The sequence below is a fragment of the Netta rufina genome (assembly GCF_964035555.1).
Source record: "Netta rufina genome assembly, chromosome: 9".
Classification (NCBI taxonomy): domain Eukaryota; kingdom Metazoa; phylum Chordata; class Aves; order Anseriformes; family Anatidae; genus Netta; species Netta rufina.
In genome coordinates, this window is record NC_140132.1 from 10,403,479 (window position 1) to 10,431,248 (window position 27,770).

Sequence of the window (27,770 nt, forward strand, 5' to 3'; positions counted from 1 at the left end):
TTAAATGAGATACGTACTATGATTTATTGATGATCATTAGCAAAATCAAAGTAAAATACTTCTATTGCAAGGTAGAAAGCCACATAAACATAAAGTATTTGTAGTCAGAATACTGCCATGTCTTCCAGCATGGCCAAGTCCCTCCTTACACTCACAGTGGGATATTAGCATGTTTCTTCCAGGGACTGGACTGTGTTTTACTAGCCAGCACATCAAGGTCACGGCAGATGCGCGTACGGGTGGTTGAAGGCTGGATGATATCATCAACAAACCCTGTAAAAGCAAACAAAAAACAGCCAACCATGAAGAGGTTGCCTGTCAACCTTCTATATATAGGTTGTGATGTAAATTTTCAAAATCAAAATAATATTTGAATAAACAGTTCACAAGTTACAAATTAACTTAAGAATTTAAAAATAGCCTAAAGAGGAAATACTCCAAGTTATAAAATTAGACGCAGTTGTTTGTTTGTTTGTTTGTTTAAAAAAAGCAAAAGCTAGCAAGCCAAAAAATTTTAGGGGGAAGGGACTTTATTGAGTACTGCACCTGTTACTGCAGAGTTTCAGGCATACCATCTCCACGAATCTACTATTAATTAGTCTAATTAGTCTGACTTAAAGGTTCAGAATTGCTGATTAGAAGAAGAATCCTTTAACTTTGCATGTACATCAGTCTATTTTTTTCTGGCTCAAACAGCAATAATAGTCTACTACAAAACCAGAAGGAGCGATGCTGTAGATACTAGTTGTGGTGGAAAAGATCTTGGATTGAGACTTCCCAGCTCTATGGCGCTATTTACAGGAATTAAATGTAGTACAAAACCAATAGAGTAAGCCAGCATAACTGAAAACATGTAGAGCTGACTACAGAGTCTACAGAGCTGCCTTCCAGAGCACAGTTAGTGCTTTGAAGCTAGAAGTAAAAATTCTTTTGAAAGAAAACCAGGAAAACTCATCCCAAGGATTCCTGGACTTCCTCACTGAATTGGACTGTGACCATTTCTTAAGGCTACTGATCTGCATCTAGACCCATCAAGTAAATTGTCAAAGCACCTGTAATTTTTAACTAACAGTCTTGCGTTTCGTGGTGCTTCTATTGCCTACAAAATTGGAAGTTAGCTTTTCAGTGCAGTCCCTATATCTAAGCAGTTTCTTCCCATAAGAAGCCTTTTGGATGTGTTTTTGGTCTAGACGTGGCTTTCCTTCTCTTGCACAAGTTATGGTATGACTTGCCTAAATAACTTACTAGCAAAAAGTTTCCTTAGTAGCTACACATTTATCTACATGCAGTGTCCAACTCAAAACAAGGGACACAATGTGTAAGATAACGATACCTCTCATGGCTGCAGGAAAGGGGTTTGCAAATTTTTCCACATATTCTGCCTCTGCATCTGTCTCTTTTCCTCTGAAAATGATCTGGACAGCCCCCTAGAAAGATAAAGTTCACAGGTAAGTGAAAGTCTTCAGCCCACACAGCAGGAACCTGTCTGCTTTACCAGCGTCCTCCCTGTCCCCCCATGTGCACACAGGTAAGTTGTTTCAGAGAAGACCGTCTTCATCTGGCAAAGCTGCCACTGTAAAGACTGTGATGGCTGCTGCACACCAGCATGAGAGTCAGCCTGTGTTTATTCACCTTGGCACCCATCACTGCCACCTCTGCAGTAGGCCAGGCATAGTTCGCATCTCCTCTTAAATGCTTTGAACTCATCACATCATAGGCACCCCCGTAGGCCTGGAACAAAAACCAAGGGATTGATTAACATGAAGGGACCTCACAGAAGCAATAGCTTACTTTCTTCCTGCACCTTTTACCATTCCAAAAACAAGCAAGTGGGGCTAGACTTGTACCTGTAGGAGAGTGTGCAGAGCCTACAGGCTGTGATTTGGTCCATCAACACAACCGTACAAGGCTCTTGGCTTTTGCAAACACACGTGTTCAAGACATTTCCACTTCTTTGGTCAAAATCATGAAGAATTGTAAGAACTCCACTAAAACAATCTCTTCAGACTAGACATCACAAACTAGAACCACAAAAGAGGAGGGAAGGGAGCTGCTGAAATGCAAGGCCATTCTTGATGGCAGATAAAAGAGGAGTCTGTGTATCTGCAGCACTAGGCCTCACCCTGCACATGCACTCAAACAAACCGACTGCCCTGCTTCTGGAATCTCCAGGCCAGGGAGCGCAGCACTCAGATCTGCAATGCTCCACTCTGGTACTGGAAGTGGTCCAGACAGCAATGGTAAATGGATACTGCAGAACTGCAGAGCAAACTGCAGCAGAGTCTGTTTCAAGGCATTCCTAAAAACTACAGCAAGGATGCAAGCTTGGGAAAAAAAAAGTAATACTCAGAAGGAACAGGGAAGGCAAAGGGATGGAAAGCTGAAAAGTTTGGGTTTTTTTTGCTTTTTGCCATCCTAAGTCTACCAGAAAAAAGCTCGTCAGGAAAATAAAAAAAATAAAAAAAAAAAAAACACAACTAAACAAACAAGCAGAAAGAGAACAGGAGGGACAAACCAGCAAGAAAAAAAGTGGAGAGAGATTTAGCTAAGTCTTTAGGAGCATAATGTACCTCATAGAAAAAGAGAAAGCAAGAAAATTAAGGGGAGTATAGGAGAAGCATATCGAGGAAAAGAAACAACACAAGCGTTAAGCCTGTGAGGAAAGCAGAAAGACACAATCAGCACTGCTTCTGGAAAAGGAGACTGAAGTTGCAAGAGTACGGTGGCAATATTCTAAGAATAAAAGAAATGGCCTCTTGTACACTGACAAAGATAGGACAAATGGAGGTATAACAACTACAGAAAGCAGGGGGATAGATGTACAAAGCTTCACAAAAGTAAACTTGCTGTTAATAAAAATACAAACTCATTTTATAAACCACCACCATGGAATTATACCAACTTACTTTTCTGGTGATGACAGTAATTTTAGGCACAGTTGCTTCTGCAAAGGCAAACAGTAGTTTGGCACCGTGACGGATGATTCCACCATACTCCTGAGCCGTACCTACAAAAGACAGAAACATTTTTCACTCCAGGAGGTTCACAAAAAAAGGATATGCTTTTGGGCAAGTGTCATCATCTATTACCAGCAGCAAACAACAACCAAAATGGTGTTAATATCCAGGAGCAGGTAGTATCGCAGGTGATGTTCTCCATAAGATGCTGAGCAGTTCTACAAAACACCTCACCAAAAGAAGCATAAAGTAAGTCTCTGTGCGTGTAAGGTCACAGCAGTGTAACACTCACCAGATGGTATCTTCCCAGGAACAAAATTCAGTTACATAATTTTGAAGACTCCAAATGTGATTAGCAGAGAAACATGCAACCTAGATTCACTTCTCCAGAAACCCACACTTCCAAAAGCCTTTTTTCTAGACCGTATTGTCTACCAGACCAAAGACCTGTGCTAGTCTTCCTTCAAGCAAGCCCAAGATGATAGACCTTAGAGGACAGAGCACGAAGTCCTCTGTCAGCAATCTCACAGCTGGTAGTTCATGAGAACGAACATATGCAGCAAGTAGGAACACAGGTCATACATTTTTAGAGGCAATCCTACAAAGTTCTATGACAAGAACAGGCCTAGCTGATAGTCTGAGTCATGACTTCTCTGAAGATAAAATCAGAGTATTCAGCAGCTGTAGACTTTTATCAAGGCCCAGCTCCAGCAAATCAATACCTTAAAAAAAAAAAAAAATACACTATCTTTGACCTCTTTGCAAAAAACAGCAAAGCCAAAATTGATGGTAATGCAATTATCAGGTTCAAATTCCTACCTGTGAGACCCACAGAAGATGGAAGACTTGTTTAGGTTTTTTGTATTTGCCTACGCTATTGAACTTGCAGAAGGAAATGGTCAAACCAAAAGTCTGACAAGATGAAAAAGCAAAAATGCACAAGATTCCAAAAGAAAAACATACAGTGATGAGCAAAAGCTGAGGTAATTACATGCAAAAATGAAAATAGGTAAATCCATGTCAACACTTGGGATCAGTCAGAGCCTTAAGGATAACTGATTGCTTTCTGTTAAAGCAAGCCAGGGGTAAAAACAAAACAAAAACAAAGAACTTCAAGCTGCACGTGACCCCAGCTTTTGGAGCCACCCAACCTTTCAGAAGACTTGTCTCAGTGTCAAGATCTTAGGCTCCTACTTGCAAGAGCAACTCCAACCTTTCTGAGGAAGAAGTTCTGCAGCAACTATTTTTCCTCTTGCTGGCACAGTGTTCACAAGACCAGATGATTCTGATCCAAGCACCAAAAGCCCCAGCTGCAACAGCCAGTTGAGAGAATACGACCACCACAGGAGGTGTAACAAATTGATAAGTAACTTTGGAAAAGCCTTCACAGAATCCAGAGAAATGACAGAAAAACACTGCATAGATAGCAAGAAAGACAGCTAATTAATTCATCACCAAAAACTAAGTAACAGCCAGAGGACACTTGGTATTGCTGTGCCTTGTGTACCCACAGACCACGCATGTGGAGGCAGTGCCTCTGGTTACCGTCTGTCATGATGGTGCCAGCAGTAAGGAACACGGATGGGATGAACCATGGGTGAGGACTGGCACTTGGAAACAGCAATCTCACGTAGTTCATTTCTAGGATTTCTGAATTTCATACCTCTGTGTATGTAACTCCCCAGTTATTTCCTAGCAGTTCATTCACCTGCTGACTTTTTTTTTCCTCCTTCAGCACCTGAGGTTAACCTCTTAGAGCAATTTGGGGTCTTTTTAGTGAAAGGTTTAAAAAATAGAGGATTTTAAGTTAAATATGTTTCGTGAGATTTTTTTTTTTTAAACTTACTTGGTAGTCTTATTTGGTGGCTTGACTTCAATGTTTCCACTCAAGTGTAATTTGAGTGTCCAATAGTGTATGCCTACACTTAAAAATGTCCGTTCTTAACTGCAATTTCACTTTGGGTTCTTGTATTTCCCTCCAGAGCATTGGACTTGTCAAAAGTACAAAGGCTTTACAGTGGCAGACATCTGAACAGCCAGGTCTTATCCCTGGAAGCTGTCAGAAAACATCTAAGATGCTCAACCTACACCCAGAAGCTGGCAAGTACAAACCCTTCAATCTAGTCCCAATCTTAGTTTCTAATTCAGACTTAAATTCATTCAGAGTATGTTTCTTGAACTGAAATTCCTAATGGTAATGTACAAATCTTTCCAAACTCTGCAAAATACAACAGCGTAGAGTCACTAAAAAGCCTCAGATCATATTTTCTTTAGCTTTCTCTATTCTGTATTTATCTTCCATTTGTCTACTTTAAGACAACATTCAATTATGCCATTAAAAAATACTATTTCTAACTGGCTACATGGAAATAACTTTGTTCTTGGGTTGTATGTGGCCACACAGTGGCTACTGAAGTGCTAAGGAGAACCAAGTTGTTTCTTGATCCAAATAAGAATAGGAGAGTGTGTCTACAGGAGAGAGGGGAAAGGAAGCAAGAACAAAGAGGAAGTTATCTTCTATATTGCCTCATTGCTAAAACATGCAAAATGTATTGCATTAAGATATGAAATTGAATGTTGATTAGTGGCATTGACTGCATTAGTCCAGTACCTCCAACAACAAGCAGATTTTGAACACAAAATGCATTTTCAAGGTGCCCTCAACTGACACTCCTAGCACAGCTTTGACCTGCAGACTCCCTGCCCACAGGAGGATCAGCGGAGCTGCTCTCCCACAGAATCCCACCCGCAGGGCTGGAAGCTGGGTACTGGACTGCTCGCCACTGCATCTGGGGAACCCCCTGCCTTTGCAGAGCACTCTGGTAGCACTGCCTAGCCTATAGGCACATAAATAAAACAGGTGAGTCTTTAAATGGACATGGAGTCTCATCACAGCAAAGAACATTAGTGTTATTTCCATGTCATTTATGGCACGGACATCATCTCCAGAGAGCACAGGGTTTTTGCCCTAGATAGGCCACCAGCAGCAGCTTTGCAGTTGGGCTGGAATCCCAGCCAGGAGGGCAGCTTAACCCTCCTAGACCAACAGGCCTTCACCTCACCCTCAGCCCTGGCCAAGTGGTCGTCCCAGTGTCTGTAAGCAGTCTGCTAACCAGTTCAGAACTAACTTGCTGTACAAACTGCCCTCTCTTCAGTGAAGCCCTGCAGAGCTCTGTCATCTTAAAACACACTTGTAGAAATATTATTGGCTTATTTAAGCAATCATTTTTTCTGGAATATAACCTGCATATCACATCCTATTGTGATGACTGGTGTACTTACAATATAGAGGGTTTTTTTGTTTGTTTGTTTGTTTCTTTCCCCAAACAGTAGCATTTTAAAATCCATCTTATTTAAGGTCCACTATAATAAACAATCTTCTTACGGAGTTATTAAAACAGGTTTTTACACTGCCACCTTCTCCTACCTCCCCTGCCCCAAAACTAACTGAAATAAAATGACAAGGCATACCTGGCAAAAATCCAGGAACATCCACAAAAGTAATCAAAGGTATGTTGAAAGCATCACAGAAACGAACAAAGCGGGCTCCTTTCACGGAAGAATTTATGTCTAAACAGCCTAAAGTTAAGAAAACAGGGTAAGGTGTTAATGATCTTCTAATGGCAGTAATTCAAGGCAACATCAAATTCACACTGTATTTTAGCTGTACTGTCTTGAGAAGAAAAAAATCTTATCTATAGCTAATGTAGAGATTATAATGAATTTTGCTGTTTCAGCACTAAGATTAAAGTACGAATTACATTGCTACAAGCAGTCATTTCATTTTTCTGAAATAACCTACAATTTCAATATCCTTTGGCAACGACCATTATGCATAGAGAGCTCCTATCCCAAGAAGTCTCATATCATATTCTTGTAATTTACAAAAAATCTTCTGTTATAATTTTATCTGCATTGATTTTTTTTTCCAGGTCATTCACTAGAACTATGCAAAAAAATTTTTGCAAAAAAAACCTCTCCCCAGTTAAAAAGGGAAGGGTGATCTTAGCTACAGGTGTTTGTAACTTTATATCTAAATTACTTCAGATTGAGCCCCACACTTGTACGTCTGAAACTTTCATTTCAGAAACTTGCATTTTCAGAAGAGCTACACTACAGGAGAGCTTTAGGTATCTAAATGCTGTGGAATTTAAGCATGCAGTTTCCATGTTATGCTTAATTCAATTAATTACACACTGCTGCCAAGTCAGTGGTGGTCTTCTGCCCACCCTGTTTATGTGCTGCTACCACTTCTCTTGTGCTAGATAGAGCAATCCTTTTGTTACATGTTTTGTTGATTCAGTAAAGAATTGTGTGGGTTTTTCTCAGGCAGTTTTACAACTCTCAGCAAGCAAGTTACAAAAATGCATGACGAGATTCAAGACAAAGGAAGTGGTAGAAAAACACGGTATGATTGAGTGGCAGACAATACAAACCCTAACCAGTTAATTTCATAGCCAGGCAGCAAGTGTGCAAAAAAGACAAAACACAGTTCATTAAAAAGTTTCACATCAGACTCCTACAGCTGTTTCTAACCTGATGCTACTTTGGGCTGGTTGCCCACGATCCCAACAGTTCTTCCATTCATCCTTGCAAATCCAACAACAATGTTTCTGGCATAGGAAGGCATGATCTCGAAGAATTCCCTTTCATCGACAATCTGCAAGAGAGTTAGGCAGTGCCCTCAGGATGACATGTTTATTTCTCTACATAGGCAAACACAAAATCAGCTGTTAGTATCAGAAATCTTAACATTTCAGAATTTGCAGAAAAAGAAAAAAAATTGAGAAAAAATATTTTTGTCATCATCTTTGAAGGAAACGTCTAGTTCTGCATTTATTATCAATATTGCCACTGAAGCATTCCATCAGATAAAATCATCTTTAAGACACTTCCTCTGTAGTAAGCCTGTTTTCCTAGCTTGTAACAAATAAAGATCTCAAGCCAGATGCTAAGAACTTGTTTCTCACAAGGCAACTACTGGCGAACTGCACTTTTAGAATAACAGTTTCCAGGGATAAAAAGCAAATAGTACTTCTTGAACTCAGGAACTTTCCACTATATATTTTTAATACCTACGCTATTTCTTTGCAAGTTCAGAGCGCTTTATTAATAATAGAGACCAACGTAAGATGCTCTGCTGCAGCCGAAGAGCTGTGCACATCTCTGAGGTCACTGATGTTGCGTATGATAGAGGGGAACGGAGAAACACTTATCTGCAGCAGAGGGAATAAACGAGCTACATCAAACACACCTAGCTGGAAACACAAATCCTTGGTCGCTGCACTTCTCTCTGAGGTTGAAGTTCCAGTGTGTGCTCTGCAAAGTGACATCCACTGGTGTGTAAAGCAGCATCAAAATTCACATGTTCAAAAAAAGATCATAATTATACATGGAGCACTGGCGACACCTATACATGGCTGCCAAGTGTTTTCTACTATAACTCCTTGTTTTCAACTATTTATGACAACTTCACATATACGCACTGCAGTTTGACAGTCCTTCCAGAGAATGAGGCAAATGAAAAGGTGCAAAAAATCTATTATTTAATGTATTATTAATACTTTATTTCCTTTCCTAATACTTCTGAGAGTCTGTAGGTGTTTGTTTTTATCCCTAATTCACTTAAGAATGTTTTTAAATCTCAGCTTTTCACTTGGAACATAGTACTGAAATTCAGAATGGAAGAAACTACAGATTAAAAGCGTATCCCGAGCTTTCCTTTTTCCCCTAAAATTAATCTAAGGGCAGCCAGTTGCAAATTGAGAAGTGTTCACTGAGTAAGGGGTTGGAGGGAGACAGTCAACTAAAATAGCAAAAGGGAAAAATCTGGAAAAATGCTACAAACCTGAACTCTCCCCAGCCACCGTATACAAGCATACACAGAGTGCCTGTGAAACTGCGTTACTCCATCACCTCAGAACCCTCGATCACCTGCCATCCAGCATCTGACTGGTAGAAGTACCAGATGGAAATTGTAATATTCAAAATGCAGACTCCCCAGGTGCTCTGCACCTTACAAACCTGTTCTCTGCACATTTGTTTACAATGTAGTAAGTTGTTATAACTGTAAAAAATGAATTGCTCACTTAGGCAAACGAATTACCAACATTGCTTATGTTTCTTTCATAAAATCTCCACTATTTATATATTACAATACCAGTTTTTAGTTAAAAAAGAAAAAAAAAAAGTTTCTTTCCTAACCACCCTCCCAGGAGACGTGCCTCACTCAGTGAAATATTGATGCTAGAGTTTGCAAGCTTTTGAGTGCTTGACTTAGAATTAAAAAGACATTCTTGCATTTTGTGTATGTAAGTGACTCAGAATAATTGGTGACGTGTAGCCCTTTGAAAGTCCTCTATGAAGTTTATTACCTTTTATGAAAAAAGTGATAAAATTCAAGACAGCAGTTAACAAAGGGAGGTTCAACTTTACATGGAAAACTGAGTTATAGCATCTTTTATCTGTACAGTTATGCATGCAGCATGCAGAGATATATCCTGAAAAGAAACACTGAGATTCCTTTCATGTGCTAAAATCTTGTTTCTGTAGCTTTTGTTGTCCCTTCATGCATGACCACTATACAGGGGAAAAATATGTAACCTGTACAGACTAAAAATCTTAAGTGGCAGGTTATTAGCTTCTTTCCATTATTTACATCTATATATACACAGAATGTAAGATATTTATACTTTTCTCAGCAGACTGGCAGACTTACAGCGTGTATGATATCCAGCATGTCGTAGGCTTTAGTAGATTCCATTGGGACAATTGTGTCCAGCTCAGGAACCAAACGGTCACTGCAGAAAATAAGGGTAAAAGCAACAGTATTTCCAGATCAGGTGAACACCAAGAAAAGAACACAGGCAAGCAATTCCCACTCTGAAACTTCATGGGAGCTGCTCCTCGAGTGTGGGGAAGGAGACAACGCTCGCTGCAGCCCCTGGTGCCGCCAGCCACTGAGGGGATGATTTGCTGCTCTGAGCTCCTTGGGGAGGAAAAAGCCTAACCGACCTCGTCCTGAAAGAGACATATCTTTTGCTGGTACCTCTGCCCATGAGCTCACCCCCTGGACATCCCCTTTCTCGTCTCTGACCGGAGGAGCCACTGTTTATTGCCTGTGCTGAGTGCCAGGAGGCAGACTGCAGGGGCACAGGAGGCAGGTCCAGCAGCACTTGGGGAAACCATTGGGCAGATGCTCAAGTGTTCACCAGAGGCAGCACAGCCTGCTTTCCCTGGGGTTACAGCTGCAGGGCTGGGATGGTTTCTCCTGACAAGGTTTGCTTGTCATGTACCTGGACCTACTGCACATAACAAATTTAGTAGCTGCACATTTACAACTCTGTGCAGCATGGGCTTTCCCTACCCATGCTGTCATTTGACTAAAACTGTCATTTGACTAAACTTAACCACAGGAAACTTTTCCACACTTGCCTCCCCTGCACCAACCAAGCAGAGAATGGTGGGAGGAGAAAGCACGTCCATTCACAGCCTCTTTGGTGTAATGGCTGGGGCTGCAGGATCCTTACCATTATTTGAGTTATCTCAACAATAGTGCACTTCATGTCGAGCTTCACATTTACCAAAACTGTGCCACCCTGTTAGCAGCTCACACTATCAGCTACCTCCGTCTTCAATTTTATTAGTTTTGTTAAGGACTTCAAAAGTGTTTGCATTCACTGGGCCTCTGGGCTAATTCGCAGTCCCAAGGGGTGTCAATTTTTATGAGTCACCGCTGAAAAGGCTTCCAGGAATATATTTGTACTATTCCTTACAAAACCACTCTTCTCTGTCTGTTATAAATTGTGTTTCTGCAAAGTTTTTCTTGGATTACTATTTTAATGATGCCATGATTCATACACTTAAAACGATACAACCCAAGGCTCTACACATCCAATTTAAAACTGAAGTAAATGATCTGTAGTTGGTCAAAATCAGGCAAAAAGTAGTAACATCAGTCCCTCAGCTGTCTCTGTGCTCACATGCAGGGACTAGGCAGGCACAGCTCCATGCATAGAGAGAGTAACCCAGTGAATCTTACAGCGATGTTTCCAGTTCATTTCCACAATTAAGAGTATTCCATGCAAATAAATTTATAAAATGTTACAATGAAACCTTAATCAGCTGAAAGCAACCAATTTAGGATACTGAACCCCAAGCTACAACGTGTCTAAAGCTTTTGTTTTCCCATGAAGTAGGTACAAATGTGTTTTAAATTCTGTCTATTACCTATGGATCATATTCTCAGGTATCCCAAGGGATAAGGAAAATGGAAAATAGAAATTATTGCTCCCATAAATTCACAGAGATAGAGAGGGAAATTATAATGGCAGTAAAATCAACAACCATTGGTAAAATGAACACATTACCCAGGAGAAAAAAATTGTCACAGATAAGGGACATCTGGAGCTTTCTAGTAGGGTCACTGGACACAAAAGGCTGAGAATTGTGTTTAAGATCTCGTTTATCAGAAAAGATTTGTTCTTCATCATCAAAGCAGTCATCTGAAGACCGAGAGCTTGAGAAAACTGTCACCCAGATCAATACCGTTTTCTATTACACAGAAGTATGAAATTGCACGAGGTTACCAGCAGTCAGTAAGTACCTCCTCCAGAAGGTGTATGCATACTTCAGGCTTTCAAGGAAACCGAACTTGCTTACAGTCAAACACACCATTAGTTAAATCACACCACACAATGTAGAACTAGACGTTCTTCAAAGCTGGCGGCCGTAAGCACCATAGGAACCCTCTAACTTTTTACAGTATTCAAGCCACTAACATTAGAAACAAAAAACTAACCAGCATGAGTTTCAGCAAACAAACCTGACATTTCTCAACACCACAAAGAACCTAACTGGAGAGGGAAAGAAAAACAAGAGAGGGAGAGTGCTTCTGGAGTTAACAGTGAAGATGAGAGTATTTCACATTTCATTTACATTATTAGTGGCAATTCTTCTGGCACAAAAATGGAGCAAGGAGAATTAAATTACTCTAGTGGAATGGGTTTTGACTGAAGGATCAACCACAATTCAAAGCAAAAGGAGTCCACTCAGATGTCAGCATGCTCAGGTGAAATATTACCAATATAAGTACTAAGAAAACAAAACTGGAGAAATACTGGAGATGCTGCTATACAAACAGGTAAATTTACCAAGCAGATCTGTCTTCACATGTATAAAGACAACTAAGTTGAACTTCTTAATACAAATTACTGAGTATTTATTATACTGTGATCCTCTAATAATATATCCGGTGCTACATAAAAAATTGTCTCATTTAATAAAGAACTAATCTCTCAATTAGTAGCTACAGGGTAACTGAAGCTTCTCACAAGCAAATAAACTGCCCATCATAAGATACAATGATTAAAAAATGCTTCCATAATGAAATTCAAACATCACATTCAAGTCTAGAGAAGCTAAGTATCTCATACAATGTGTTGAATGTTTAGAAAACAAGTGCTTACCTCTGAGATAATCCCCCAAATTTACCAAACAATACAAGAAATTTGCTCTTGTTTCTCATTATCAAGATAGAACAGTCTTCCAGTTTAATAAACTCCAACATCATAGAAAATTTAAGGACACATAACTAACTGATTTTGTCTGACCATTCTCAAAACAGCAACTGGCAAATTGATTTCTCTTAACAGTGAACAATGTATTTCAGACTCCAAAACAGTGATCTGTGAAATTGGTCTGAAAAATCTCCCCAAATTGTTTCAAAGATATTGCAAAGAACAGTGAGCACAAAGAGAGGATAACTGTCCCAACTCCCATGTTCAAATCTACGCAAAGACAAACACCACACACACCTAAAACCAAAAGGAAGAACAAGTGTAGGAGCAGCTCCCACACAGGAAAGTGTGGCAACCTTTCAGGGGTTGCCTCCAGAAAGGGCTGAACAAGGGGTACAGCTGGCTCAGGTTAAAAGGCGTTTATTCCACTGACATTCTGCCTTTACTTCCACAAGCAAGGTTTCCTACTGAAGCAGTTCCATGCTGGCTCTCTCTGTCTCAGAAAAAATCTGATTAATATCCCAAAGTCCTTTCTTCACTGTCAACTACATAATGGGCCTGATAGACAGCAACCTAACACAAAAAATGTTTAGCCTCCTTTACCTCTGTTGCTACCCCACCTCTAACCTTAACAAACCAAACTTACCCAACAGACACATTACTGACAAAGCAGGGCAAGATCCCCACTTTGGTGCACTGTGCAACCTTCTGCCTCACTGTGTTCGTTTGAAGGACTGTGAATCTGGATACAGATTACTTTTCCCCAAGTCCTGTATACAGCCTGCCTAACACTGCTTTCAGAAAATAAAACATTAAATCTAACAATGAGCATGTACGTATATACACATGCACAGTGAAACACCTCCCAGATTGCCACACTACAGCACAGGAGTATCAGCCAAGTGCCTGGGCACAAGACACTCACTTCTTTACACTCCTCGTGCCAGAGAAGCCATGAAATTCAGTGGTCAGAGACCACAGATCTCAGCCAGTTTCCTCTTACCTGGGGTCGTGGCATTCACAGACTGGAGCAGGGTCACGGTTGCTAAGAGGTAAATAATTAAAGAACTCCCGGAGATTAAGTAAAGCATCTATATCATTCTCAAAGGCCCTGTGTGCGACGCCTGGAAAGAAGCAATTATTGTAATTATTTTGCAATGTTTCATTTTCGAGTATGTATCCATAAAGATACAAAGAACTAACAGCAAGATCTTTTAAACATAGTCTATTAACAATTGGGAATTTCAAACAACCAAATCTGACCAGCTAAAAATGCCTACAAAATGCATGGCTATATTAGCCTTTTTCCATAGCAGGCCTGGATTGTTGATTTTATATTTAAAATAACGTGAACTGGTTTATCAGCTGTCACAGGCCTCGCAGGATCCCAACCTCCTGGAATTCAATCCAGGTTGTGGACTCGAGCTTTGAGCTGCATGCTCTTCTGTAAAGGCTGGATCCAAAGGGGACGGGTGTGCACACGCACGTGTGTGTGCCTGGTTTTGTTTCATCAGCAGCACAGTTCACACAGAATTTGAGATCCCAAATGAGCCTCAAGAAGATTCACGAGTCACCAAGTCTCCCCAGAAGAATTTTTTTTTTTTTTTTTTAAATAGAGCTCCATCTCACAACGGCACTTGGTTTTCAGTTGGGAAGTTCAACCAGCCATGCTACTAGGCAAACAAGGCATCGTTAACAATCTTTTCGATCTATGCAAATTTCTGGAAACAAGCAGAAAACTCACCACCCCAAACCTGCCTTGGGAGCTCTGCCCTCCTACAACCTTTTCACTTCTGGAATCTTCTGGATTTGCTACTTTCTCCTCAAAATACCAGAACTCTCCTGCACTCCTACTTTTCCTATTTTGTCTTCCATTACTAAAAGGGACTGCTAAGAGAGCCCTACATGCAGTAAGATCACGAGTCTAAGTAGAGCTTTAACGCTTAGACTCAAGTGAAGCAATGCCCGTGACTGCAAAGATCTGTATTGGGTAATCAGCTGTGGAGCCAGAACAACTCTGTCATATACTCTGAAGAACAATTAGTACATGAAGTAAACTATCCAGGCCTCACCAGACACAGCTGTGTGCGTCTTCGCACCCCCAAGCTGCTCTTGTGTGACATCTTCATTGGTAACAGACTTAACTACATCTGGGCCAGTGATGAAAAGATAGGACGTATCCTAGGGGAGGGAATAAAGCAAAAACAGTCAGTAAATGCTAGACCCAAGCTGAAAAAGCACCTAAGGAAAAGTGACGGTCTCTAGAGACTTTCTCCAAAATAAGAAAACAGTATAACATAAGGAAGAAATTCCTAAAAAAAATCCCTATTGTATTATACTACAAATCCACAGAAAAGTCAGTTATCTACAGGTTACTTGGGAAAGTTATTCTTGACTTTCCATGAAGAATAAAACTGCATCCAATTTAATTTAACCTAGCCTCAATATGGAGACATACTTTGCCATTTCCATACACCTTTTATTTTCAATTTCTGTACTATTCTCTCTGCATACATTATCTGTTTATGCAGAAAAATAATTTAAGACAAAAACGAATTGTTATGTAAAGACTACAGCATGTGCTGCTATTTCCTATGACAAACCAGGAAAGACTTGTTAGCACTGAAATACACCTGAAGAAAGACAGATGGAAGAACTTTTTGCTGAGTATCCATGGAACTTTAAATTGAATAGGAAAGAATAATTATGGTTCTACCAGTCAAAGTACTAGTATGAAATGCCTAGAAAATACAAGGGGATGAAATGTTTGTCTCACCCCACCTATAAACACTGAATTTGGATGTTACAAAACTCATTAACAAAAATTCTTCTGAAGCTCTTTATAGGCATTACTCTTTCTCTAAAAATCAATTGAGACAGCCTTTTTCAATATTTCCCTGTCTGTGTTTGAGCAGGAACTGTCACAACCTACCTGCAATCAATACCTGCCAGGAGCACAACAAATCTAACAGTTTATAAAATGAGGTAATGGTGGGTGTTCAAAACCAGGTTGTACACTTGCCATGCTACCTGATCGTATGGAATTGGCAACCTTGGCATTCCAGATGATTTGGTAATGTATTAAGTACTCTTATATCAAATGCTTTAGACTGACTTTCTTTAAAACTGAAACTTAATACAGAAACTATGCAGTTTTGTTGTTGTTTTTAAATGAGTATCTTGAACAAAGTGCTTTTTAACAAAAAAATTAATCATCTCTTCCTCTATCCTATGTGCAAAATAATGGAACAGACTATTGCGGTCCTGCTGACAATGACATTAATGATATTTCTGCAACAAATTCCAAGCCTTTACTGTTCCAAAGCAGGAGACCCTCACCAACCAAATCCCTGATCCACCATCAGTCTGACTGTGACTGATCAATGCAACGAGCAGCACATCAGGACACACTGCACCCTTACCTTCACCATGAATGTGAAATCAGTTAAAGCAGGTGAATACACGGCTCCGCCAGCACAAGGGCCCATAATGAGGGAAATCTGAGGAACTACCCCAGAGCACAGAACATTTCTCTGCAACAGACAAAAAACAGACATCTAGTTTTTACACGCCCACCCAAAAAAAGTGTCTGTATCTTTAAATCTGTTCAGACATTCTGCAAGAATTCACAATCAGAAACAGGAGAAGACAGCTGGGTTTATTTACTGGGAGACAAATAGCTGGACAGAATGCCTTGATGCAAATAAAAGCAAGATAATTGTTTCTACTGTTTTGCTTCTTTCTGTTCCTGAGCACAAAAGTACAAACTATCAACAGGCAAGAGAAGGTCACCACACCATACAAACTCTACTGTTTTAGTCACTATCTTAATCTCCCACATTCTTGCACTAAATCCTCTATACTTGCTCAAAACGATGACAGAAGCAAATTACGTGTACTTACCTCCCAAAAGTGAAACTTAGTGATAGACTTTAAGCATCAGTTAAACCTATAGTTTCTGCACCTCATGTTTTTTTGAAGAAATACTAAAACTTGGTAGAAAGGGAAGTCCATGTAAGGGCTCTTTTAATCTCATGTAAGGCCTCTTTCAATCAAAAACAAGACTGGCTGGCTTCTCATGGCTACATTTGGAGCTTTGTATTCTGTTTTGGGCCCCAACAAGTCTGACAAACTGGAACACATCCAGGGGATACCACCAAGACTGTCAGAGACAGTAGGAGTAGGCAGTGTCCAAAGAGAGGTTGCAGGAATGGGGTTTGTTCAGCCTGGAGAACTAAAACCAAAGGGAGAGCCTTCTGCTACTTGCCGTTACGCTGAAGGGTTCTTATACAGAGGACTGAGTCAGACTCTTCAAAGACCCATTTTTTGGGAAGCAATGGGTTCAAGTCATAGCAAGAGAAATTTCAACTAGATAAAAGAAAAAAAAATTGAAGAAAAAAAAATCTATGAGGATGGTTTAGCACTGGAACACAGGCCCAGCAAGGCTGTCAAATCTCCATCCCTAGAGATATTCCTAACATGACAGGACAAGATTAAGCAATCTGGTTTACCTTTAAAGCTGACCCTGCTTTGAGCAGAGTGTTGGCCTATGAACCTCCAGATATCCCTTCTGACCTGAATTATTCTGTAATTCTATTCTAAAGTGGTAACGCTGATGGTTGGCCATGGTCAGCCATTAATCAAAGAAACAGAAAAGCAAGAGAAAAGTTAATTTTGAAAGAAATAAAAAAATCAAAATAAAACATTGCCCCAAACATACCACATGGTTGTAAAAAAGAAAGAACTGGAAACAGGATGAACTTTGTCCTTTTGGTCAGTGCTACAAAAATCAGATGGCATTGACTCATTCAGGTGCCATTATGTTAAAAAAGAAAAACAAAAGCCAAAAACACACATGCAAAACTAAAGCAAAAAGAAAACTTCCAGTAAGATGACTGATGATGATTCTCAGGATCTATCTGTCACTTGCTTTCAAAACAATTCTAAAACGTGTTGGTGATTATTACATTTCCCACCATTTGCAGTAAATGACATTTCTCATTCCTACTGAAAGCACGTCATGTTTGTGTTATGTTCACTTACTTTAAAACTGTGTGTTTTGGAAGGCATAAAAAATAATGTCATTTCAGTGTAAAAAAGTCTTTAGAATGAAAAATACAGTAGAAACAAAATTTTCACCAGTCTAATCAGTCCTGGCTGTCCTCAAGCAGTAAGATTAATGAGTTCCATTGTACTGCAAACTGTTCATCGCACAGAAACCTCTGATTTGCATTTTTTTTTCTTCTCTCATTGACCCACCATCTTGATAGAACTTGGTGCTTCTGATCTGAGTTCTCACATTATCTTCAAGCGCGCAGTGTTTGATTTACTCTACATCCCCCTTTCTGCAGCAGAAAACTCACCATTATCAGCCCTACTGAAAGCAAATCTGCTCTGTCAATTCTTGACATGTCTGTATCTCAGACAGGACACAGGGACAACTAGCGGTGGATCGCAACCATCAGTCACCTAACAAAACACTAGAGCATGCCCACTTGTCTCAGAAAACACATCAACACTTTGCGAGAAATTACAGCCCAACACATGCAATTTGTACTCAGCGTGAATCACAAAATTAAATAGTTGTTTGGGCTTCTCTTCCAATTAAGGAAATTGCCTGTTCTTCCGACAAAGCTCACTATCTAGTGAAACTCCTACAGAGCTTTTAATCAGCTCACAGTATTGGACAAGGTTTAGCATTACTACTGTTTAACAGATGGGTAAATGGAACTAACAAGTAATTTGACTAAAGCCAAAACCAAGAAGAACCAAGAGGACAGCCTGTGTCTTGCAAACTGCTTTATCCACCAGGTAACACTGGCTGAAATAGGATGACAGTATCCTAAAAGTTTACTTATAAACACCAACTTAAAAACAGGCTTTGTCCTTCTTTGTGGATGGCAAGCCTTCTGGTCATCCAGCAGGCTACTTACCAAAAATATATCTGCATAACCAGCCAGTGACTCCACTCCCTCCTGAATACGGGCTCCTCCTGAGTCATTCAACCCAATCACAGGCGCACCAACCAGGGCAGCTTGATCCATGACCTGGAGATGAATACAAAATCCTCGTTATTTACCTAGGTAAGCTAAAGCTCCAAAGCAGCCCCCACCTTCCTCATCAAAGTGTACATCCCGTAGAAAAAAATCCACCTAACAGAATTTGAACTGCTTGCATAGCGCTTAGCTTCTTCTCCTTTTCTTGTCTTAATTAGCAGTCTCTAACTGCTTACAGACAACCATGTTTTGTCTCATTCAGACTGTAGGCACATTTAATCCCTCACGTCCCTCAATATTTATCTGCCTTACTAGCTCTGCATCACCCAGTGCTTGTGCTAATTGACACAGTCACAGAGGTTTGGACCAGAAAGGGCCAGAGACTTCTCTGTTCATGAGAAGTCTCAATTGCACCTAAACCAGTCCCTTGTGCAAGTCCAACCTATTCTTCAATGTTTACTGCAGTGGTGACCATGTAATCTCCATAAACAGTATATCTCACACTTGACTATCGTTCTTCACAGAATCACAGAATCATCTAGGTTGGAAGAGACCTCCAAGATCACCGAGTCCAACCTCTGACGTTACACTAACAAGTCCTCCACTAAACCATATCACTAAGCTCTAAATCTAAATGTCTTTTAAAGACCTCGTTACAAGTTCTTTGAAAAGACTACATTTTTGAAATTTAGAACCATTACTTCCTTCTCAACACACAGTAGACAGGGAGACACTCTGTCATTTACGAATGCCTCTGCCTTCATAAACACCCAAGTACCTCAATCTCCTCTCTGTCTTCTTATTTCCCTTCATGTTCCTACACTAAGCAACATCAATTCAATCACGTGGTCTTTCTACAACCTATTCTCCAGCTCTCTGATCATTTTGGTAACTTGCCTCAAGATCATACGCAATACCGCAGCAGAGTCTTGAGTGGGAAGATTAAATTCCTTACATGTTATTTTAAATATCCTTGCTTATTAGATCCCAGCAGAACATCTGCCATTTTCAAAACATTGGCATATTATATTAAAATCTGCTTCAACTCCTAAATATTTTTTCTGTAAAACTACACATGGTCAATCAATCTCTATTTTGGTATTTTAAGTTGCTTTTTCCTGCCCTTTCAGTCACTGTTACTCAATTATATCTTATTTCAGACTATTTTTAACTTTTTAAGATTTAAAAGTCAGTCCCGTCTTTCAGAGGTCTTGCAGCATCCACGTTGGATTTTATATTGCCTAGAAACACAGTAAGCATACTCGGTCACATTCAGATCAGTAGCACCCCAGCAGTACCACAACTCCAACCAGAACACGAAGCAGAAATAACTGTCTCTTGAGTGTCTGCAAGTAGAAACAGCGCCAGCTGAGAGCTAACAAAGTAAACCAGGGTTCTTCAAGCTTTGTACCTGGGTGCCCATTTAAAAGTTGGAACATCGCCGTGGCAGACATGGGGAATGACTTCCCAATTTAAATAAAAACCCACGTTTAAAAGCCATCTGTGTGGGTTGCAAGCAGAGGCACTGTGAGCCACGAATGGCCTTGTTTACTTAGAGAAATGTAAGGCATGGAGTTATCAAATGTCTTATTAGAAATCAGTTGGCATTTATTGCTTCTTCCCAGAAGGCCTGTTATCCTATCAGGTCAGGTTAGTGAAACAAGTTCACCGACACTTTTTACTGCCTTCCAAGGACTTACAAGACAGATTAATTACTTATTTCAAGGTGTTTCCACCTAAATTCCTAAAATGAAAACCTAAAATAAAGCACACATCAGTATGCACATTTAGACTACTGAAAATGTGCTTATAGACTTGAGAATAGACTTTTTTTTTCTGTACTGCCAGTTTTTTGGGGAACATTTCAGACTTCACTCTCAAAAACACTTATTTTTCTTCATCTCATGGACTCAACAATTGTCTTGAAACTTGACATCATAGGTGCACATTAAATAAATAGGTTCTGAAGTGTTCTCCACCACAAGTGGAACACATACTACCCTGAAGAGCCACACTAAATCCCTATTGCTTCAGGGAAACCACAGGCATTTAATGTGGTCTGAAAGACCATAAGGCTCTTCTGCAAAAGGAGTAGGCAATCTGTAGCCCAGACGTACCTCCCTGGCAGCTGTGCTGCAAGATACCAAATAGCCCTGCCCCTCTATAACTCCAGGCAAAAAGCCCATGGCAGATGATCACCACCAAAGTGGCAGATCTCCAGAAAAGTCCCACTGAGCAAAAGCAACTTCACCTCCACATTCTGTGACATTTTACTTGCCTCAGGCAACCGATAAGGTTTGCAGGAGCCAAGATTGTCTCCCAGAACTGATTTCTGCTTCCCACAATCCAGCCCAGTAAGAGCTAAAAGAAACGTGACAGACAGCACACACCCAGACAGTCTTCTCTGAGCTCTGCGCTGCCCAAGCTGCAGCCTCAGACTGAGCAGTTAATGCACCCAGACCCTTCAAACTTTGGAGTCTACCATTGAGACTGATGCCAACTGAATGCAGTAACAACTAGAAAGACTTATTTTTTCTAGTTCTGCTAGAATACTCTCTCTGCTTCTTTACCAATACTCTCTCTGCTTCTTTAGAAAATTGAAGTTAAAAAAAAAAAAACAAAAGGCAGGAAGCATCCCATCATTCCAGTACCAGTATTTCCCTCCCATCACAAAGAGACACTGCAAAGCTCCAGTGTAAAAGGATAACACAAATGTTTTTCCCAATATCAATACCTGGTAAAGCCAAGTATTTATGATCCAGCCCAAAGTCTTTGTGTTTTCCAGTTTTATACCCCTCACTGCTTAAGGGTGTATGCTAAGAAGTAGTAATTCCAGCAGGAAAAAAGGCCTTGTGCTCAATACCTTGATTCCAACTGCACAACAAGAAAAATTCTGGAATTTTCCCTCAGCCCATGCCACTGAACACCCATGCATGAAAGAGCCGTTGTCCTCCACACCCCTGGGATTCAAACACCAGCTTTTCCCATGAGACGAGCAGGCAAACAAGAATAGCCACAAGTGCCTAATAACAGAAGCTCTGAGTATCAAGGTGACCTCTAAGTTGTAAAACTGTTTGTCTTCAGATTCCTTACTTGTTACATTTGCTTTTTATAAATGCTACACTTCACATAGCACTGTTTGTAGGAAGAAGTTTCTTCCAAGTCATTCCATATTTCTCCAGTAGACAATGGCTACTTAATCTATATTCATAGTTCGCAAGTCTCTCTAACCTTTTGTACCATAGCAGAAAGTCAACTTAAATAAAGTGTATATTATTTAGGAAAGCCCTCTTATACTTGGAAAGCTTCCAAAGGGTACCTCTCTGCTCAACTGTGCTGTCACATCTTACCAAACAGAAGGAGACAGGCATTTTCATATTGCCAGGGACATATACCATAGCCCACTAAGTCAGTCACAAATCATCTTCTCCAGCACAACATATTGGAAAAAAGGACACTGACAATCTTTTTGTCGTTGTTTTTTTACTGGGAAATATTACCTTGCAGATCTTCTGGGCGTGAGCTCCGGATAAACTACCTCCAAATACAGTAAAATCCTGGAAGCAAAACAAATTCGGAGATTAGGGAAAGAATCATTTCAATAAGCAGATGAATGAATCCCAATAACTGACCCTGATATAAAATGTGGCAAGTAAACAGAATAATCCCGCAATGCTCTACATTTGGTGAGCTGCTCCAAGGCAATCTGACTTCCTACAGCAGCCTGCAGATCACTCTTGTTCAATCCGAGTCTTCTTTACACGTAAGATCTGTACACAGATCTTTTATACAAATTTGCCAGTGAATTCTATGTTAAAATCACAAACTTGCTATGTCTCACCTTTATTATTCTTCAAGCAAACACTCTCTACAAATATATGTTCCTCCTTCACGGAGGAACTTACCAATAGTGGAGTAGACTGGAGTAAGCCTGAGAAAATTTATGTCAAGGAGGATCCTGCTGCAAGGAGCAGCAGTAAGATAAATCTGCAAACAGGCAGAAATCCAGAACTGAAAATGTGCTGTTGCTCTATACTATACTCATGAGTTATGCTCCAAGAGTTTATTATTCTTTCATGGGTGCTGCAGTGACTGTCAGACAAAACTGAGCGTTGGTGCTACCCCTGGGCCTGGGCAGATTTTGAACAAACAACAGGAGGCCCTGGGACTAACCCAGAAGGGAAAAGGGAGATTGACACCTACTGGCACCAACAGAGCAGGTCAACATCTGGTGAGTTTCACTGATGCATTCCCACTGAGTCAAAGAAACTCTAAAAACGGTGTTGACAGAGAACACCATGACTAGCAGTTGAACTAAAAAAGAAGTGACATCTCAGGCAGCAGCTGAATTTGGAGAGGAACACATTTTTTTTAATTTTTTTTTTTTTTTTTAAATGAGGGCACACATTTAAATTCTTTTCATATGAAAACTGACCTTTAATCTTGTTCTTTGAACAAGGCCTCTGTTCAGCTTCTATCTTATGTTCAGGCCCGGGTATCAAAAACGCCTTTCCCTGGAAGGACTACATACCAAAGACAAAACAGGCAGGGTGTACACCTCGCTCCAAGGTCACAAAGCAACAACCATTAGTGCCTATGGTGGCGATTTGAACCAGGGCTACTTCGCTGCCCAGCACAAAGGGACAGGTATCAATGAATGACAAGAAAGCTCTTCTTTCACCGTGCTAAGACTTAACTAAAAGAAATCTCCATCTATGGTGTTCCCTCTGAAATATTTTTAACACAAAAAGTACAACTAATCTCTCTCTTTGACTAATTAGAGATTTCAAATCTGAAAAAAAAAAAAAAAAAAAGAAAAAAAAAAAAAAAACAGTTCAAGGTTGCTTGGGTACCCTCTACCAGCAGTTCCAGCTGACACCTCCGGCAGGAAGCCCTGGCTCCGCAGCTTCAGACGGGATGGCATCTCCCAGAGCTCCCAGTAAGGTGGCTCCCCGAGCTCCCAGTAAGATGCCCGCTGACACTTGTGTTGCTCCAGGAACCCAGCCATGCACAGCCAGCTGCAGCGACACAGCCCACGTTCTCACATGCTTCCAGCACATTGTGCTCGCTGGTTCCTCCATGAATTCACTCCTTGCATTTTGGGGGGGCTCCTCCAATCTCTCAGCATATCAACACCCCATGGCATTACACTGAAGCAGTAACAGTTTCTGACTTCAGAACATTCTCACTGGCTCAGCATTTGCTTCATCTCAACTTTGTGCATGACCTCATCTCTTGCCAAAAAAGTTTTTAGAAAGGCTTTTTTTGCCTCTTCTTGTCTGAAAGCGCCCTGCTTCTCCCCACAGGATGTTGTATTTATCTCATGTTAATTGGCAGAAGGTAAACAGGTATATTACTACATGGTCATGGTGAAATGTCGTTAGTTTATTTCAAAAGATAAGTTAATGCTATTTAAAAAAATGAGAAGCAGGAACATACCTGACTGAAAACATAAGCCAGTCTCCCATTAATCCGTCCGCGGCCAGTCACCACACTGTCTCCAGGGTACTACATTAAAAATAAGTAAAATTAATTTAAAACAATAATTTAAAAAATCAGAGCAGCAATGACACCCATTAAAAGAAAAACACATTAATCTGTATTGACTCCTAGGTCAGGGCAAAGACCAGTGTTCTCAAAGGGCTGGGCTTTCATGTTTGCAGTGGGGGATCCACAATGACTTGCCTCAGTTCTGAAAAGGAAGAGTGGAGGTAATGCCATGTATTAGTTGTGTATGCATGTAAAGATTTGTGAATTTTGCAATTTCCCCGCAAATTTCAGTACATCTGGAGTTAAGGCAAACCATGCCCTCATAGATAGGATGTACCTTTTATTAGAACCAGATGATGATTTTGAAAGAAGAGACACAGTGCATGAACCTTTCTTCAGGTCATAAATATAGCTGAAAACACTTAAGCTGGATCTGTCCTATTTTTCAGTCTGAAAATATGGGAAGAAGAAAGAATTGGAAGAGGAAATACAGCCTGTGAATCTTAAACATCTCCTTATCAATATTGTCTTGCTTTTGACTAAATATATAGATGTCTTTCAAAACAGCAGCAGAAAAATGAACTTTACTGCTCTGTCACAAAGGAATTCCAGGCATTTCAATGCTTCTTGCTGTTTGCAGAAAAAGCGTATCGTGTAGGGTCCACTCTAAGGCCCATTTACACACAAGGTAACCTGTTCTCAGGAAGGTCACACCTGTTTGTGGGCTTTTCTCAAGCTGCACTGCTACCAGTTTATGGTTTTTGGCATGCAGGAAAGCAGAAAACACATCTCCAGTTCCAGCTTTCGTATCTCAAAGATGACTTCTAACTACCCAGGCAGCCCATAGAGTGTCCTGGAAGAGAGTGCAATCCTCACACAACCTTCAGAAACTTCCAAAAACTCAGAGAAATTCAATGCTAAACTGATGTTCCAGCTCACTGCCCACCAAATAAGTCACCTGTCGTGAAACACAATCTGTAGCTCACTGAAAGGTGAATTTTGAAGGACACGGAAAAAATTAACCCTGTTGTCACCCTGGGGACTTTGCTGCTCCTCCTATCTTCAGAAACAGCACCTTGTTATCAGCACTGTGGGATGCAGCATTGAACACCGTGATGAAAGGTAGCACAGGAGTTCATTCAATTTGCTGGGGAACAGTAAGAAAGAAAAAAAAGGTGTTTGCTCCTGCACTCAACCAGAGCAGAGAACATCTAGCATGACACCCACAGCGTGCAGCTGCAACTTGAAGGACTACAGAATGGTCAATGGTTGAATTAGCACATAAACAGAAGCTGCAGCCACTGTACGCAGCAGCACGGGCAGCAACACACATGGAGCAGCTTCTCACCACATCCCAAAACAGTACAACCCCCAGGAAAGAGGGCCTTTTGCTACAGGAGGACTCACACTGAACAGGCTCATCTGCACTAGCCGTCTACACATCCCAGCATGTTTGTCAGCCACTTCTGTACTGCACTGCAACAAAATACTTTGCCTGTGTAGGGATTTTTTCAGGCATTGATGTTACTGTGAGAGACTTCAGGGAACCACAGATTGTTCCTCTATATGACAAACCTCACGTACCATGTTGGTTCAGGATACAGGGCCACGTATCACAAACTGCATAAGCGAAGCAGATTGCAGCTTGTTAACAGACCAGTATAACTGCTTGAATTTCCAGACGCATCAGATTATAATGCCCTAAAGGGTTTTATGACTCTGTAGTTTGGCAAGTATAAATATAGATCTGAATTATTATTTATCTAAGACATATCCAAGGAGATATTTGAACCAAACAGGTCATCTTCTAAAAAAGTTATTAAGTTTAAACAATGGAAAAATAAACCATGTGAACAGTTAAAAGGAAATTACAAGTGACAAAAGCGCATTTGCAAACCCCTTCCAAACCCAAAACAGTAAGATAAGCTGTGTGTGAACAGAAGAGTATTTTCAACTGCTTGGATGGCTGAACAGCAAAGGACAAAGAAAAAAGAGTTATATGAAATCAAAATACCTTATTCTTGCTAGAGTCCATCCCAAAGTCAGAACATCTGTGTTCCACAAACATGTCATATTCATCAAAACTGTCAGGGTCCAGCAACAGAAGAACTCGTTCTCTTGCTGTCAGCTTTCCCTGAAATGGAGCAAGCAACAATTAATGCAGCCATCGGGTAGATCTGGCTCTACTGACCATCGGTGGACATAGTTGAATGAAACAGTCCCTTGCTTCATCTGCTATATTGGCCCCACTAAGCAACTGCACGCCCCTAATCTGGAAATAAGTGATTATCCTCCTTAAAAACAAAGATAACGCAAGCCAAGCTTTGAAAAGAAGGCTGGCTATTTGAACAGCACTGCCACAAGATAAAGGAAACAATCTCAGCGTCTTTTCAACAAGATATAATAGCATCACAGCTATTTTTGCTTACGCATTTGAACGATATTAAGGCCTTTGTTCTATTCCGAACCATGGAGCCATTCCGCAGCTAAACCAGCCTTTACCAACAGTTCAGGACCCTCAATGACATTTGACCGTGTCAAGCGAAAAGAAAAAGGAAATATAACAGCCTGCAGGGATTTTCTGACAAGTTCCTTTGGTTCTTTTTCTGTTGGCCACCAACGCAGACAAAAGTACAGCAAGGGCCAAGAACCTAATTAACTAACCAGGTATGCATGGCCCCTGCTCAGTACTAATGATGCCAAGCAGCAATAAGTGATGATTCTTTTTGTAAACTTTGCCTTCTAAACAAATTTACTTCCAAGCCAGGTAAGCATCCACATACAGAGGTCAGGGCTTGCTACAAAGCACGAGCTGTGCACCCGCACTGCCTTCTTCCTGGGGACTCTGCCTCAACACGACATTCAAGCACCAGGGCTCCCCTACAGAGCTTCTGGCCTGAGGGTTAAAAAGTTCACGAAGAGAACAAACGTAGGATGAACGCGAGCTGTACGTTTAATCTGTATGAAACACGGGATATGATGTTCGAGGGCCCTCGATGAGCAGAAATGCTTGTATATCAGTATGTCAGTGTCCCCAACTAACTTGGTAAGCCCTGAACTCCTTCCGATGCTGTGTGTCTCCGGGAGGGAACTCGCTGACGGGCACAATGAGCGCCCACACAGCCTGCAGGTGAGCGGCTACTGCTGCCTCCAGGCTGCTGCCAGGCCATCGAGTACCTCTGGGGCCCGTCCAGAAACACCGAACAGCAGCAGGGAAACGGTGCTGCCACCCTGCTCGGCACTGCCTAAATTCTGAGGCTCACAATTCAGCAGTCGTCGTCCCTCCCACCTGCCCTCTCCCCTGCCCTGTTTCCATTGCTCCAGCTCCGCGCTCTCCCCTCGGGTCCCTCGCTCCAGACCCTCGCCGCCGCTCTCCCTGCCCTGCCCCTCGCCCCAGCGCTCCGCAGCCGACGGAAACCCTCCTTTTGGCACGGCGAGCAACAGGTACCGCCGCTCTGAGGGGCCGCCCCGGCCAAGCTCCCCTACGGGACAGCTCCTGACACCCAACCCACAACCGGCCCGCGGCGGGGCGAGGGCGCTGGGGGCCGGCTCCCCTGTCCTGTCCCGCCGTGCCGTGCCGCCCCGAGGCGAGGTGGCCCCGCTGCTCACCCGCTTGTGCTGCGCCTCGATGCGGGCCGTGCCGCCTCCCAGCAGCGCGGCTCGCCGCTTCTCCTCGATGCGCTGCGGCACGGCGGGCGGGCGGCCCCCCGAGGCGGCCCCGCGGCTCCCCGCAGCCGCCCGGCCCCGCACCGCCCCCGCCGCCCGCCGCAGCAGGCGCAGCGCCGCCATGGCCCCCACCAGCACCCGCA

The 27,770-nt window shown here is 41.5% G+C and overlaps 1 protein-coding gene across 1 annotated transcript; it reads right to left on the bottom strand.

Annotated features, from left to right (window-relative positions):
• Positions 1-27,770, bottom strand: PCCB (propionyl-CoA carboxylase subunit beta). The gene is made up of 15 exons (XM_084291865.1): positions 27,571-27,770; positions 25,976-26,095; positions 23,911-23,979; positions 21,972-22,028; positions 18,409-18,522; positions 15,898-16,008; positions 14,548-14,656; positions 13,479-13,599; positions 9,676-9,757; positions 7,494-7,617; positions 6,429-6,536; positions 2,907-3,007; positions 1,633-1,731; positions 1,334-1,427; positions 1-273 (listed from the first exon to the last, which is right to left on the bottom strand). The coding sequence occupies exons 1-15, from the start codon at positions 27,748-27,750 to the stop codon at positions 152-154; spliced, it is 1,611 nt and encodes a 536-aa protein (XP_084147991.1). The 5' UTR covers positions 27,751-27,770; the 3' UTR covers positions 1-151.